Below are 13521 nucleotides of genomic sequence, written 5' to 3' on the forward strand. Positions count from 1 at the left end.
GCAAGCTTGACAGAAGGTCTCAGTTAATTCAAAAGGGCTTAAAAATTTTAGAAAACAGACTCCAACAAAGAATGCGTTATAGCTACAAAGCAAGGAATAAAAAAATTATTAGCTTGCTACGAAGAAATTCTGTGTGATAAAAAGAAGGCACTCTGTCGTCAGATGAATTTGTTAGATTTTATGAAGCCATCGACATCGAAATAACTCTTTTTTACGTAACTCATTTATTTTTTTAATACATATTGTGTATTAATACGTATAAAGAACTGCAATTTTATTAAATATTTTTCTTCTAAACTAGTGTTTTTGTTAGTCCCTGGTACCAATTAAACAAAATTTATATGTACGTGTATTTATATGCAAAGTTGCACCCCGACTTACGCAAATTCGACTTAAGCGATTTTCGTCGGATATCGCGAAACTTCAGGGTATTACTGTATGCATCAAATAAAATACATTAAAATACCGGGTTAAGAGTGATAAAACCGACCTAGCTTTCTAAGGCTCCTGCCTTCTTCTTCTTCTTCTTCTTCTTCAGCGGTAGCTTCCCTGTACCACGGTGCATCTTAAGTACCGGCAGGTTCACGGTCTTAATCACGTGTTTCATCGCCACGTGTTCTATTCTCCTGTGTGCTGGGAGCGGAAGCGGCTCAGGAGCGCGTCATATGAAATTGTTCATCCCTTCTGAGGATCCTCAAAGAGGGGATGAATCCACAAACCTTTGTCTCTATTGATATTCTCTGTCGAATTAATCCGCAAACTCTCAAGCTACTTGCGGTCCCAGAGCCTATGCACCCAATCAGTGATTATAGCTTCGTCCAGGGAGATATGATGTTGCTTCTTCCAAAAATGTTCGGCCACGGCGGACTTACCGCAATCTGCATTGCTTATTGCCTTAGTGTGCTCCCTCAGACGTTCTTTGAGACAGCGCTTTGTTTCCTCTACATAACATTCCCCACAATCTGGGCATTTAATACTATAAACGACCCCACTAGCATTCTCTTTTTGAATGGGGTCTTTTACTTGTGACACGATTGTGTGCAGCTTTTTGAATGGGGTCTTTTACTTGTGACACGATTATGTGCAGCTTCTGGCCTGGAATCTGCACACAACACATCTGATGATTTCTTAGTACCCTAGTTATATGCTCAGTTAAGCCCGGATAGTAGGAAATGTATGCAGTGGCTATTGGCGTGAAGGGTTCGCCTCTCCTCTGATTTTCTCCAATATACTTTTGTATAATCCTCTGGGGGTAGCCACACTTTGTAAGATCTGCCGTGACACGTTCATATTCTTCTTTCCTGTCACGGCGGATCTTACAGAGTGTGGCTACTCCAGGTGGGAGGGTTGGAAGGTTGGGGGGATTAGTAGAACAATTCCTTTTATATAATTTTGTATTCTAATTTTTATCATATTTTATTTTTATTCTGTTATATTTATTTCACTAATTTCAAATGCTAGCTGCAGAGGACGGAAGACAAATCTCAGAAGCTCTGCACGCTCTCAAAAGTGCTTTCCAAAGGTTTCCTTCAAATTTTCAATGCAGTTTAGCATTAAATATTAGTATTAGTATTAGTAACGGCCGCATGGTGCAAGAAAGCCTATGGCTTATGCTGCACCAGCCAAAAAAAAAAAAAAAAAAAATCCGAACAAAACAATGATAAAAACAAAAAAAAAAAAAATAAATAAATAAATAACTAAATAATAATAATTAATAAATAAAAAAAAATAAAATAAAAAGGAAATTAAACCTATCAACCTATGTGCTTCCCTTACCCGAAAGTACTATCCAGATGACCTTTGAATTTCCCCAAACTGTCGGCCTCTACCACCCATGAAGGCAACTTATTCCAGTAATTTATAACTCGCTGGCTAAAATAGAACTTCCTGCAATCCAATCTAAACATTTCCCCCCGTAACTTGAATTTATGTCCCCTAGTTCTAGCATCATTTATAATCTTGAAAATTTTGTCCTCATTCATTTTACTGATGCCTCTCAGAGCCTTAAACACCTCAATCAAATCTCCTCTAAGGTGTCTAGTTTCCAAACTCTGCAACCCACATATTCGAAGTCTTTCTTCATAAGGACGCCCTTTTGCCGATCTCACCAGGCGAGTTACCCTTCTTTGCACCCTTTCAAGAAGCTCGATGTCTTTCTTCAGGTGCGGTCTCCATACTTGAACACAGTATTCCAAGTGTGGTCTAACATAAGCCTTATATAATGGGATTATCACGTCCCTATCTCTACTTGCAAAAGTTCGATAGATCATCGATAGGACACCATGGGCCTTCCTTGCAACCTGTTTACAATGCTCAGAGAATTTCATGTCTGACCGTATCGTAACACCCAAGTCCCTTTCCTCCAGTACTGGCTTTAGTTGAACTCCACCAAGTGAATACGTTTTTTTGGGATTACTGTTTCCCAGGTGTAATACCTTACACTTTGTTGGATTAAAGCACAGCTGCCATTTTTCTGACCATTCCTGAAGTCTATCTAGGTCTCTCTGAAGAAGCTCAGCTTGACAGTGATCATTAACTACTCTCCCAATTTTAACATCATCTGCAAATTTAGACATCACGCCCTCTATCCCTTCATCAATGTCGTTTATGAAAATTAAAAACAACAGTGGTCCTAATACTGATCCTTGGGGAACCCCACTTCTTACATCAACCCAATCTGAGGAATAGCCATTTACCACAACCCTCTAATATATATATATTAACAAAATAAAACAGCCAAAAACAATTGTGGTTGGAAATGGCCTTGTATGCTTATGGGTTAATAATGGTAATATAATTACACAAAATAATTACCTCAAAGTTTCCATTTTTAAGGCTGCGACAGTGTAGAGCATCATCAATATCTGTACATCCAGGTGGATCCACACTGCAGATTGCAAGATGTCGAAGATCAGTTCTTAGTTTCTCCTCCTATTTTAAGAGAGGATGTTTTCAACAATAGCTTATAAAAATTAAAAATAGATTTAACAATTTTAAGAAAAATAAAAATATATGGTACAAACAATTAACATAATCAAATATTAAACAAAACAAAAAAAAATCTTTTATACTCTGACAACAAGTCAGAGAGGTTTACAATTAAATAGTTTTGACAATGAATACAATTGTTAACCATATTTAGCAGTCAAATGCATATGTATTACTACACTCTTGCACTAAAGCTACATCGTCCCCCCACCCCCATAACATATATACGAGGGTTATACACATTAGGAAAGTCAGCTAAATTAAGAGCTGAAAAAATATATATATTTATTATAATGGATTCCTGATACAATCCAATGCAAATTTAGATCTTATGTGAAGGGAACAATTAACCTTAAAGTAACAAAACACTGAAACTCCATGCAATAAATAAATAAAAAAAAATTTTTAGTTTACTGGTGCCTAAGTATAGTACAATTACTACAAAATAAGTTTTAAATAGGTACACAATCTTTCTTTAAATCAAATAATGTTTCAGAATCTCTTTGGGCTCTGTTAGAAAGTCTAAAAAGTAGAAATAGAAGAAAGTAAGAAAAAGTTTTAAAACTCAAATTACCATAAGATCTTAATCAGAAACTAATTAAAAACTACACAGATGGGCAGAATAAGATACCAGATTGGAATGTCTTAAATTGGGGATTTTAACTTTTCAGATACTGACTTAAACTTGTGTGTGGATCATTCACAGACAGTAGAAGAAATTTTCTGGATTTACTGGATAATGTTTTCTACAACAGTATGTTATCGAGGCAACAGGAGAAAACAACACTCCTGATCTGATTACTAGCAGACTCTTCATGCATTAAAAAATCCAGAGAAAAGAACCACTAGGCAGTACTGATTGTGGCGCCTCTGTAGCCAGGTGGGCAGGAGCAGCAGTGCGTAGCACACACTTCTTGATTAGACCTGGGTTTGAGCCCGTGACCACCATGTATCCCCAGAGCAATATGGCCTTAGTTGCTAATGCTCCTAAAAACCAAATAACAAACAAACAAACAAACAAACAGTACTGATTGTAATATATTGATGTGGGATCAACTTGATATATAATACTGTCAAAGGTAAAGGGGAAGGGATTTTGCTTTTGTTGTTGTTATTTGGTTTTTAGGAGCATTAGCAACTAAGGCCATATTGCTCCGGGGATATGCGGTGGTCATTCCCTGACCTTCCCGCACCCTCTGTATTTGGTGGTCACGGGCTCAAACTCTGGTCTAATCAAGAAGCGTGTGCTACACACTGCTGGTCCTGCCCACCTGGCTATGGAGGCACCTTTGCTTTTGTAAAGGTGACTGCAGTGATCTTCAATAGTTTTAAATTCCTTTCAGTGGTTATTCAGTATTCAGTATATTTAGTAATTATTCAGTATTTGCTAAATGCTGATGGTATTCTTACTCTTTCTCAAACAATACACACAAGAGGCCATAAACTGAAGAAAGATATATGTAGGAAAAACTACATCTGGTGTTGTGGATGTGTGTAGTTTAAATAAATTTAAGAAGAATTAGAGAAATTATGAGGGGGAAATGAACAGATGAGGTAGATAGGGTTTTTTTTTTTTTTTTTTTTTTTTGATGTTGTATAACTGTTTCTCCACATCATTTGGCTGCTATTAAAATTATAATTGGGTATTTTAAATAAAATATTTGCAAACATTTTGCTGATGGGGTAATATATAGAAATTACAAGCTCTTTTACTAAATGTTAATAATAAGTAGGTTGAAATCTGTTCTCTGCACAGTAACAAAACTAAAGTTGCAGCTGTGAATTAAATAAAATTTACTTCAATATCTTAACCTTGTAACTATGGGATTAAGATATTGCCATCAGTTTGGATATAGGTGAATAACAATGAAAAACTGAGAGATGGAAACAAAATTAACACCAAGTTAATCAGTGGGCCTAGGAGCTTTTTTATAACGCCTAATGTACTTCTGATGCATATAACACACAATACCCAAAGATATGTTTGTTATTTGGTTTTTAGGAGCATTAGCAACTAAGGCCATATTGCTCCGGGATATGCGGTGGTCATTCCATGACCTTTCCGCATCCTCCGTATTTGGTGGTGACGGGCTCGAACCCCAGTCTAATCAAGAAGCGTGTGGTACGCACTGCTGCTCCTTCCCACCTGGCTACGGAGACGCCACCCAAAGATATATTTTTTGACTGAATTTGAGGTACAGTCAGTCCTCGTATAACACGTGTTTACACTACATGAATTCGATCATACACAATTTATAAATAGGAGAACGATCTATATAAATAGGAGAACGAACAACAGGATCTAGATAATTTGGGCAGATGGGCTAAGAAGTGGCAACTGAAGTTTAACCTTGACAAATGCAAAGTACTGCATATGGGTAGAAGTAACCCCAGAGAAACGTACCAACTGTGTGGTACTACACTTAAGGTGGTAGAAAATGAAAAAGACCTGGGAGTAATTGTGCAGTCAGATATGAAGTTTTCTGAGCAATGTAGACAGGCTGCTAGGGCAGGTCATGGGGTTTTGTCAATGATATATAGGAATTTTGCTAGCAGGGAAAAGGAGGTGATTGTCCCTCTGTATAAGGCAATGGTCAGGCCACGCCTTGAGTACTGCGTACAGGTCTGGAGGCCTCATTTTAGGAAGGATGTAGATTTGCTTGAGCGTGTACAGAGAAGAGCAACACGATTGGTGAGGGGAATGAAGGGATCCTCTTACCAAGAGAGGCTTAAGTTCTGCAAATTGCAGTGGCTGGAGACTAGGCACCTGCGCGGTGATCTGATTGAGGTCTATAAGGCCTTGAATGGGTTGAGCACGCTGAATTCTGATGGGATCCTCCCACTTGTTCAGAATACGGACCTACGGGGACATAAGTTCAAATTAAGAAAGGATAGATGTAGAATAGATGTGCGGAAATTTGCCTTTAGCCAGCGGGTGGTTGATTGCTGGAACAAACTTCCATCTGTCGTTGTGGAAGTTGATAGATTAAATAAATTTAAGGAGGAACTGGACAGGCATTTGGAGGGAATGGTGTGATTTTTTTTTTTTTTTTTTTTGGCTGATGCTGCATAAGCTCCTACACTTGCTTTCTTGCATCAAGTGCCACTACTACTACTACTACTACTACTACGATATCGTATATAACACGAACCAAATTCGTTTATGCACGATTCGCCTTTGTGTTGTCAAGAAATGGCAGTCGAACGTGGAATCACCCCAACTGAACACAACACGATAGGAATGAAGAGAAGATTCTGAAAATGTATCATGTTTTTTATATCAGTGAAGGGGAAACACATTTCACCCTAATAAAGTAAAAACCCACACAATTCCAGCTATCAGCATTATCGCAAATGCCATTAGATCACGTTTAGAACCAGTTTATAACAGATTCCACTAGCAGAAACACAGCTGGAAATTGTTTTTATTGTTTTATGGTAGTAACCCCCAGAAATGTGCTTTAGTAAAATGTGAGGTGTTAATAGTGTATCTCTGCCTTTACGGTGTTGTTTATTCAGTTGCTACACGCGCACAGCTTTGTTTATGTGTATCAAGCGTGCCTCCTCATTTTGTAATTGTGCTTTATTCCCTAAAAATCAGTAAAATACTTAAAAGGTGTGAAAAGGAAGCATCCTGGTGAAGACACTGCAGATTCAGAGAGAAAAAGAAAAGCAATATCAGGCTGACTGGATCAAAAATTCTTACCCGGGAAAATCTGTAGTGTCCTCATACTATGGTTTATGGCCAAAATCACAAATCACACCAGCCTTCGGCCCATCAGGGTTTCCCCGATAAGGCTTATGGCCAGTAAGCCACTGTCAACAGAGAAAAATATGAAATTGTGAAACGCTTTGAGCGAAATGAAAGACCATGTGATATTGAACATGCTACAGGCCTAAATGAGGCAACGCCGAGAATTAGAAAGAATGCAGAGAAAATAAAAAATTTCACAGCAGGAACAACTCAAGTGTAATTAAAATCCATTAGATCAAGACACAAAGAGTTGGAAGGGATGGAACGGCTGTCATCTGTTTGGATAGAAATCAAACAAAAAACAAGTTTGCTTACGATAGAGCAAAAGCATTAGCAATATTCTATTAAGTAATAGTAAAATTACGACTATTATTATAAAATACGTAAGTATTTTATTATGATTATTTATTGTGTTTGGTAATGTCTTAGTTACAAATGTGTGTTCAATCTTGGGTAGTCGGCACCTAACCCTACTTTTCCCATAGGACCTGTTGTTTATATTGCACGATTTTGCATTGTACGAGGGTTTCTAAGAACACAACTATCATGCTATACGAGGACTGACTGTATACAGATAAAAAATGAAAATGTTGATTACCAGGCACTTTTTACAATAACTAGAACGAGAAAATAGTAAACTGAAATTTAAATTAAAGCATGTAAAAATAAAAAGTAAAATAAATTAAATACTACAAAGAACAAAAAACAAAACACGAAAAAAAATGTAATAAAATACTTACGATTAAAATAAAATATAAAAAAATAATAAAATGAAATGAAATAAATTTTTAGTCTAACACTTCAGGCCAGAGTATTACTTGCTTTTGTTTAAAAAAGATCATACACAAAAACAAAGTCAGAGTTCCAGCAGCAATGAACCAAACATCAAACAGAAGGAAATAATCTGAACTGACAGGTAGCAAATAACTCCATAACACCACAGTGAAAATTCTTCCAGGACAATCAGATACAACAAACTCAAAACCAAATACAATGCTTACATCATAAGTGTTGTATTTGGTTTTGGCAGGAACTGTCAAACCAGTTTTTGGTTAAAAATTTATTATTTTATTTTTATTTTATATTTATTAAATTTTAATAAATATAAAATTTTTAAGAAGAAGAAAACTTATATTATCCATCCTTTCTTCTCTTTCTACTTTCTTTAAACTTGATAAAGTCCAAAGAGGGTCTGGAACATCACTGGATTTAAGGCAACCTAATCTGACTAACTGGAACATGGCACATCTCTCAGCATGACACCACATGAATGAAGTAGCTTACCACTTTAAATAAATGACAATCAAAATGTAATGGTCACTGGCAGTTGTTTACTGTGTAGTCCATAAGCATAATGAAATTCCATGGGAAAGATATGAAATCAGAAGCAAAAACAGTAAAGTTTTTCCAAAAAAAAAAAAAAAAAACCTGAAACCTTAAATTAATTAAATATTTGCACAGAAAAATCACCTTTTTCTGAGTTTCTTTTTTCCATTACACTACTCTGTTTGCTTAGCATGAGGTGTCAAATTTCTAATACAGAAATAAAAGCTCAAACTTTGCTTGAAAGACGGTAAAGTGAAAAAGTTTTGTATTATATAAATGACTCACTCCCTTGCCAGATAAAAATCAGTCATTGTCTCTGGCTCAATTAGCGTATATTTATTGTTATCTGAAGAATTTTGCATTGATTTTAAAATAATAAAACACTTAAAATAATTTTGGGTTTGTATGATGGAAGTGTTTTATTATTTTAAAATCAATGCAAATTTCTTCAGATAACAAGAAATATATGGTAACAAGTAATGTACAAGTCATTGTCTCTGGCTTTGAGCCAGAGACAATGACTCATATATTCATTTTATCTGGCAAGGGAGTGAGCCATTTATATAATACAGCCACTCCCACTTACATAAGGGTTGCATTCCGCAGAACTCTGCTCAAGTCAAATTTTATGTAAGTCGGAATTTCCTAAAGGCTTATGCAGCACTCGCAACCATGCTTGCTGAATTTGATTGAAGCAAAAAAAGAAGTGTTCAACGAACATGTAAATAGAATTACAGCGGAGCCTCAACTTACGATGACATCAACATCCGTTATTCTCAGGAACCGATATACCTTCCATACAATCATTGATTTTAAGGACTGGTGATATTTGCAGGCACCAATGGCTTTCCGATATAGCTGGAATGATATATGGGTGGAAATTTTCAGATGCGTGCCACACGGAACGTCACTCGTACAATTATTCTCAATCAATTAGTGTATTTTTTATTGTTCAAGCATGGCACGCGAAACATCTCTCGTATGATTGTTTCAGGTCTATGATGATTTGAAATTTAAGCTCCATCAACCAGTGACAGTACTGTGCACTTCTGTACTAGATGTTATCAGAACATGAAGACTTCCTGGGAAGTAATTCATAGGATGTATTTAGTATAGTAGAAGATCTATGAAGATCATGCAGGAATTCAGCAGCAAAGTAAAACTAATAAGTCAGCTTTATCTTTTAGATGAAGATCCAATAGAATAATCACATTGTAACAAAGAATATGGATAGAAGGTGTGGCCAATGGCTTTTGGCAAGAGACCAGAGGGCTCAAGTACTGTGAGCTTTAATAGACAGAATAAGAAGTTGGCAATGCCAAAGAAAGCTACTTTTGATATGCTAATTTGTTCTTATCCTGAACAGCCTTGGCACGTTTTTTGGGAAAGCATGATTTAAATAAAAGACAAGAGTAAACAAAGTGGGAAATGAGTGGGAAATGAAGAATTTCATCTATACAAAAATAATTTCAGCGATTATAATCTAAGCAAGTATTAGGATTAGGAGATTAAAAAAGGAGTCCAATCAAGAAAGTAGATATGAAAATTACAGAACAATTCTATTTGGCACTGCTACATAATACTAAACAAAGGGAGGAAGGGAGAAACTATTGGAGAAGGACTCCTAAACAACTAGTTAAATTAGGTCTAAACAACAGGGGACATTATTATGTATTCTGAAGAACTGTTGGTGAGAAGAGATCACGTGTAGTGTTATGTGTGTTATTAGAACTGCTTGGTATTCCAACAATAAATGAGCAAGTAGTGTTAGTAATAGAAAAAACCCAGGATTCACCAGCTTAGCCCATATAACAAGGAGAAAACTAGTCAGTTAGAGGGGTTATGAACAATAAAATAATCTAGAAAATTTACTTCCAAGAGAGTAATTTAGGAAAGCTGTGTGTGTGTGTGTGTGTGTGTGTGTGTGTGTGTGTGTGAGAGAGAGAGAGAGAGAGAGAGAGAGAGAGAGAGAGAGAGAGAGAGAGAGAGAGAGAGAGCATAAATGAATCTGATACAAAATGTGGTAGAGATTATAAAATCTCTTATCTCCCTTTTTTAGATATAATAAGATCTCTAAAAAAAGAAGGAGATTACATATTTTATAATCAGAGTGAAGATATGCATAAGCAACCTTGAAATATTAAATATTCCAATATTACTTTTGATATAATGCCTTATTTAAGCCTTATTCAAAAGGTGCAAGTTAGGATTAAACGCCCAGAGATATCACCACAGTTACAGTGTTTGCACTTGTGAGTCCATGAAAAGATGGCAAATAATTTGTTATTTGCTTCCATAAATAACTTTTTGTGATTTCCCAATGAGGCTAAAATATTCTATCTAACATCCTGCATATACAGGTTAAATTCACTGATTGCAATTTTTACAAGTGATTGGATTATACATACACTCAGTGAGCAAATTGCTAGAGACACTATTCTATCACTCTGCAGAACTTTCAGTTTTCTTCCAGAACAACAGTAATTTGCTTTGGTATGGATTTCACAAGATGACAGTAACATACCCTCAATTGAATACAGATAAACAAACTAATATATAGATAACCTCAATCGAATACAGATAAAAAACAAATAGGCTAAAATTTCTTATTGTACAAGCTATGGAAATAAGAAAAGGTAACAATATGTTATCCTACTGGAAATTGCTGTCATCAAAGAGATAAAGAGGACAATCATTTTATATTTTTATATGTATTAAAGAATGGCATTAATCATTTACACTCCTGGCCATGTTGAGTAATATTGTTTCTAGTACTGTGTATTACCCACATCTGCCTTAGCAACAATAAAGATAATTCATTAAGCTAAACAATTAAATTATGAAATGTTAATACTTACTGTCTTAGTTATGACCCAAGGCAATTTAGGCAAGCAATTAAGGACAGACTGAGAAAAAGACTCATGAGGAATATCATGCTCCAACAGAAGCACTTCATTTTCTGTATCTTTATCTCCAATTACCCCAAGAGTTCTCACAAAATGACCCTGTAAAAATACATAAATTAAGTTCTTGCCCAATTACTAAATATGAATACATTTATTAAGATCTCAAAAGTTATACGAAACCATGAATTTTAATATATATTTAAATAATTTAAAAAATAAAAAAAAATTTAATTTAAATTGGTAACCTCCAAGTGAGTTTTGTGTAAAAATCTGGAATTTTAAAAATTGAAGAAAACAATGATTAGTGTATCATGCACCATTTCAAGGGAAAATTATTTATTAAATTAATCAAAAATATGCAAGTTTTCATAAATATATATGGAATGTGCTATCAGCATTGAACCAGCAAATAAAGGAAGCACATTCAAATACATGTAGGAGGTTTACTGTAGCAGTGGGAAATTGTTTGTTTGTTATTTAGTTTTTTAGGTGCATTAGCAACTAAGGCCATACTGCTCCAGGATATGCGGTGATCATTCCCTGACCTTTCCGCATCCTCCGTATTTGGTGGTGATGGGCTCGAACCCCAGTCTAATCAAGAAGCGTGTGCTACGCACTGCTGCTCCTTCCCACCTGGCTACGGAGGAGCCTAGTGGGAAACTGATGATGATACAGCAACTAACATCCACATTGAGGCACCTGTGCTAGCAAATAAACTGAAAGGTATAATTACCTGAATCTGATGTTTCATGGAGTCCAAGCTTGTCCCACTTCATCGGTGATGATTACAGATTCATGTATACATACACACTAATGATAATAGAGTATGAGACTGGAAGAAATACAACACTCAGAATGTCAAAGTTGTATAATTACTGATGCCACACTGTTCAAAAAATCCCATTTAATTCTGATTTGCCTTATGTGGTGTCTACTCAATTATATGAAGCAAAAATACACCATCCTTGTCAAAAAGATAGTGCTTCAAAATTTGTGATACAATTCAAAGGAAGGTCAACCAAGGTAAAAAAGCAAAATTCATTGTTTTTATTTCTAGAAAATAATACATACATATTAAATTTTGTGTCAAATCTTCCCATACTATAACATACTTTTATAAATGTTAATATGAATGTAAGTAAATTAATGCTTCTGTCAGATTCACAAGTTTCTTTTATTCTGCGGATCATCTGGGGAAATTCATTTCCCAACCATCCCGGATAATCAAAGTCTACTGTATATCTACAGAACATGTATGCAGCAGAAACTGAATGTGTGATATGGAGTTGAGAATGGAGGGGTGGGAGAGATATTGATTAACCAGATTTTTTTTTTTTTTTTTTCTTGGTAAAATCAGGAAAATTTTCATAGCAAGTTTGGGATAATGGCACTAAATATGACAATTTGCAAAAAAAAAAAAAAAAAAAAATCCATGGTAAGACAGATTTCAGTTTTGTGTAAAATGAACAGCTGCGGGGGGGGGGGGGGGTTTAAAGTCCAGAAGTGAAATGTAGTGTACTATTTTACAACTATGAATAAGGATATCCAATCAATGAAGAATTATTTATGTACAAGAGGAAAAGAACAGATGGAAGAAAAGAAATGCAAGGTGTAATCCTAAATTGAACGAGAAGCTTAGGTACAAACTATCTAAGTGGCTACACTGGATGGAAACTTGCTTTGAAATCATCATGTCAAACCAGACCCTTAAAATATCTAGAGAAACAGGGGGGGGGGGGGTTTAAAGTCCAGAAGTGAAATGTAGTGTACTATTTTACAACTATGAATAAGGATATCCAATCAATGAAGAATTATTTATGTACAAGAGGAAAAGAACAGATGGAAGAAAAGAAATGCAAGGTGTAATCCTAAATTGAACGAGAAGCTTAGGTACAAACTATCTCAGTGGCTACACTGGATGGAAACTTGCTTTGAAATCATCATGTCAAACCAGACCCTTAAAATATCTAGAGAAACAGCTCAGTTCTCAAAAGACTGTCTATCGAAATAAAAGTTCTCAGACGGTCATTTGTAACAAAGTAAATCTGCAACTCTTGGACTATAACCACTGGAAGCTTTAGTGTAAGCAGAAAATAAAGCTGATTGATGCAAGTCATTGTGAATACAACTTGCACCAGGTGGCATATAATGGCAAAATAACTCGTCATTATCTGGTAACTCATTATCAGGAAAAAGAAAAATAAACAAACAATTTATTTTGTTAAAAGCAGTAAAACTTACATTTGGATATCGTGAATCCCGAGGCCAACTATCAATAGAGACAACAATTCTTTGGTTCAGAAGACTTTCTGCTTGTCTCGTTTCAATTCGTATCTTAGGAATCTTGCGTTCTGAAGGTAGAAACAGATGTCGAGTTGCCTACAATGTAAATTTATAAATTTCACATAAAAGAATTCAATATTGAATTCTTTTAGTTTGCCTAATGAAAAACCATTAGACTTGTTATTAGGCAAAAACCACATTAAAATATAAGAGAATATGAAAAAAAACCAAGTCTTAACATTAGGCTTCTATGGGTATCATCAA

The 13521-nt window shown here is 35.4% G+C and overlaps 1 protein-coding gene across 1 annotated transcript in view; it reads right to left on the reverse strand.

The window, feature by feature from the left end:
• Positions 1 to 13521, reverse strand: part of Dis3 (exosome complex exonuclease RRP44-like protein Dis3) — a 219245-nt gene that overhangs the window by 84503 nt on the left and 121221 nt on the right. Inside the window, exons 8-10 of the mRNA XM_090385074.1 lie at positions 13216 to 13353; positions 10927 to 11073; positions 2815 to 2931 (exon numbers count right to left, since the gene is read on the reverse strand). Coding sequence (XP_090241200.1) covers positions 2815 to 2931; positions 10927 to 11073; positions 13216 to 13353 — 402 coding nt within the window. The remainder of the gene's footprint in view (positions 1 to 2814; positions 2932 to 10926; positions 11074 to 13215; positions 13354 to 13521) is intronic.

The sequence above is a fragment of the Mastigoproctus giganteus genome, chromosome 11 (assembly GCF_048544385.1).
Source record: "Mastigoproctus giganteus isolate SK-2022 chromosome 11, ASM4854438v1, whole genome shotgun sequence".
NCBI classification, from domain to species: domain Eukaryota; kingdom Metazoa; phylum Arthropoda; class Arachnida; order Uropygi; family Thelyphonidae; genus Mastigoproctus; species Mastigoproctus giganteus.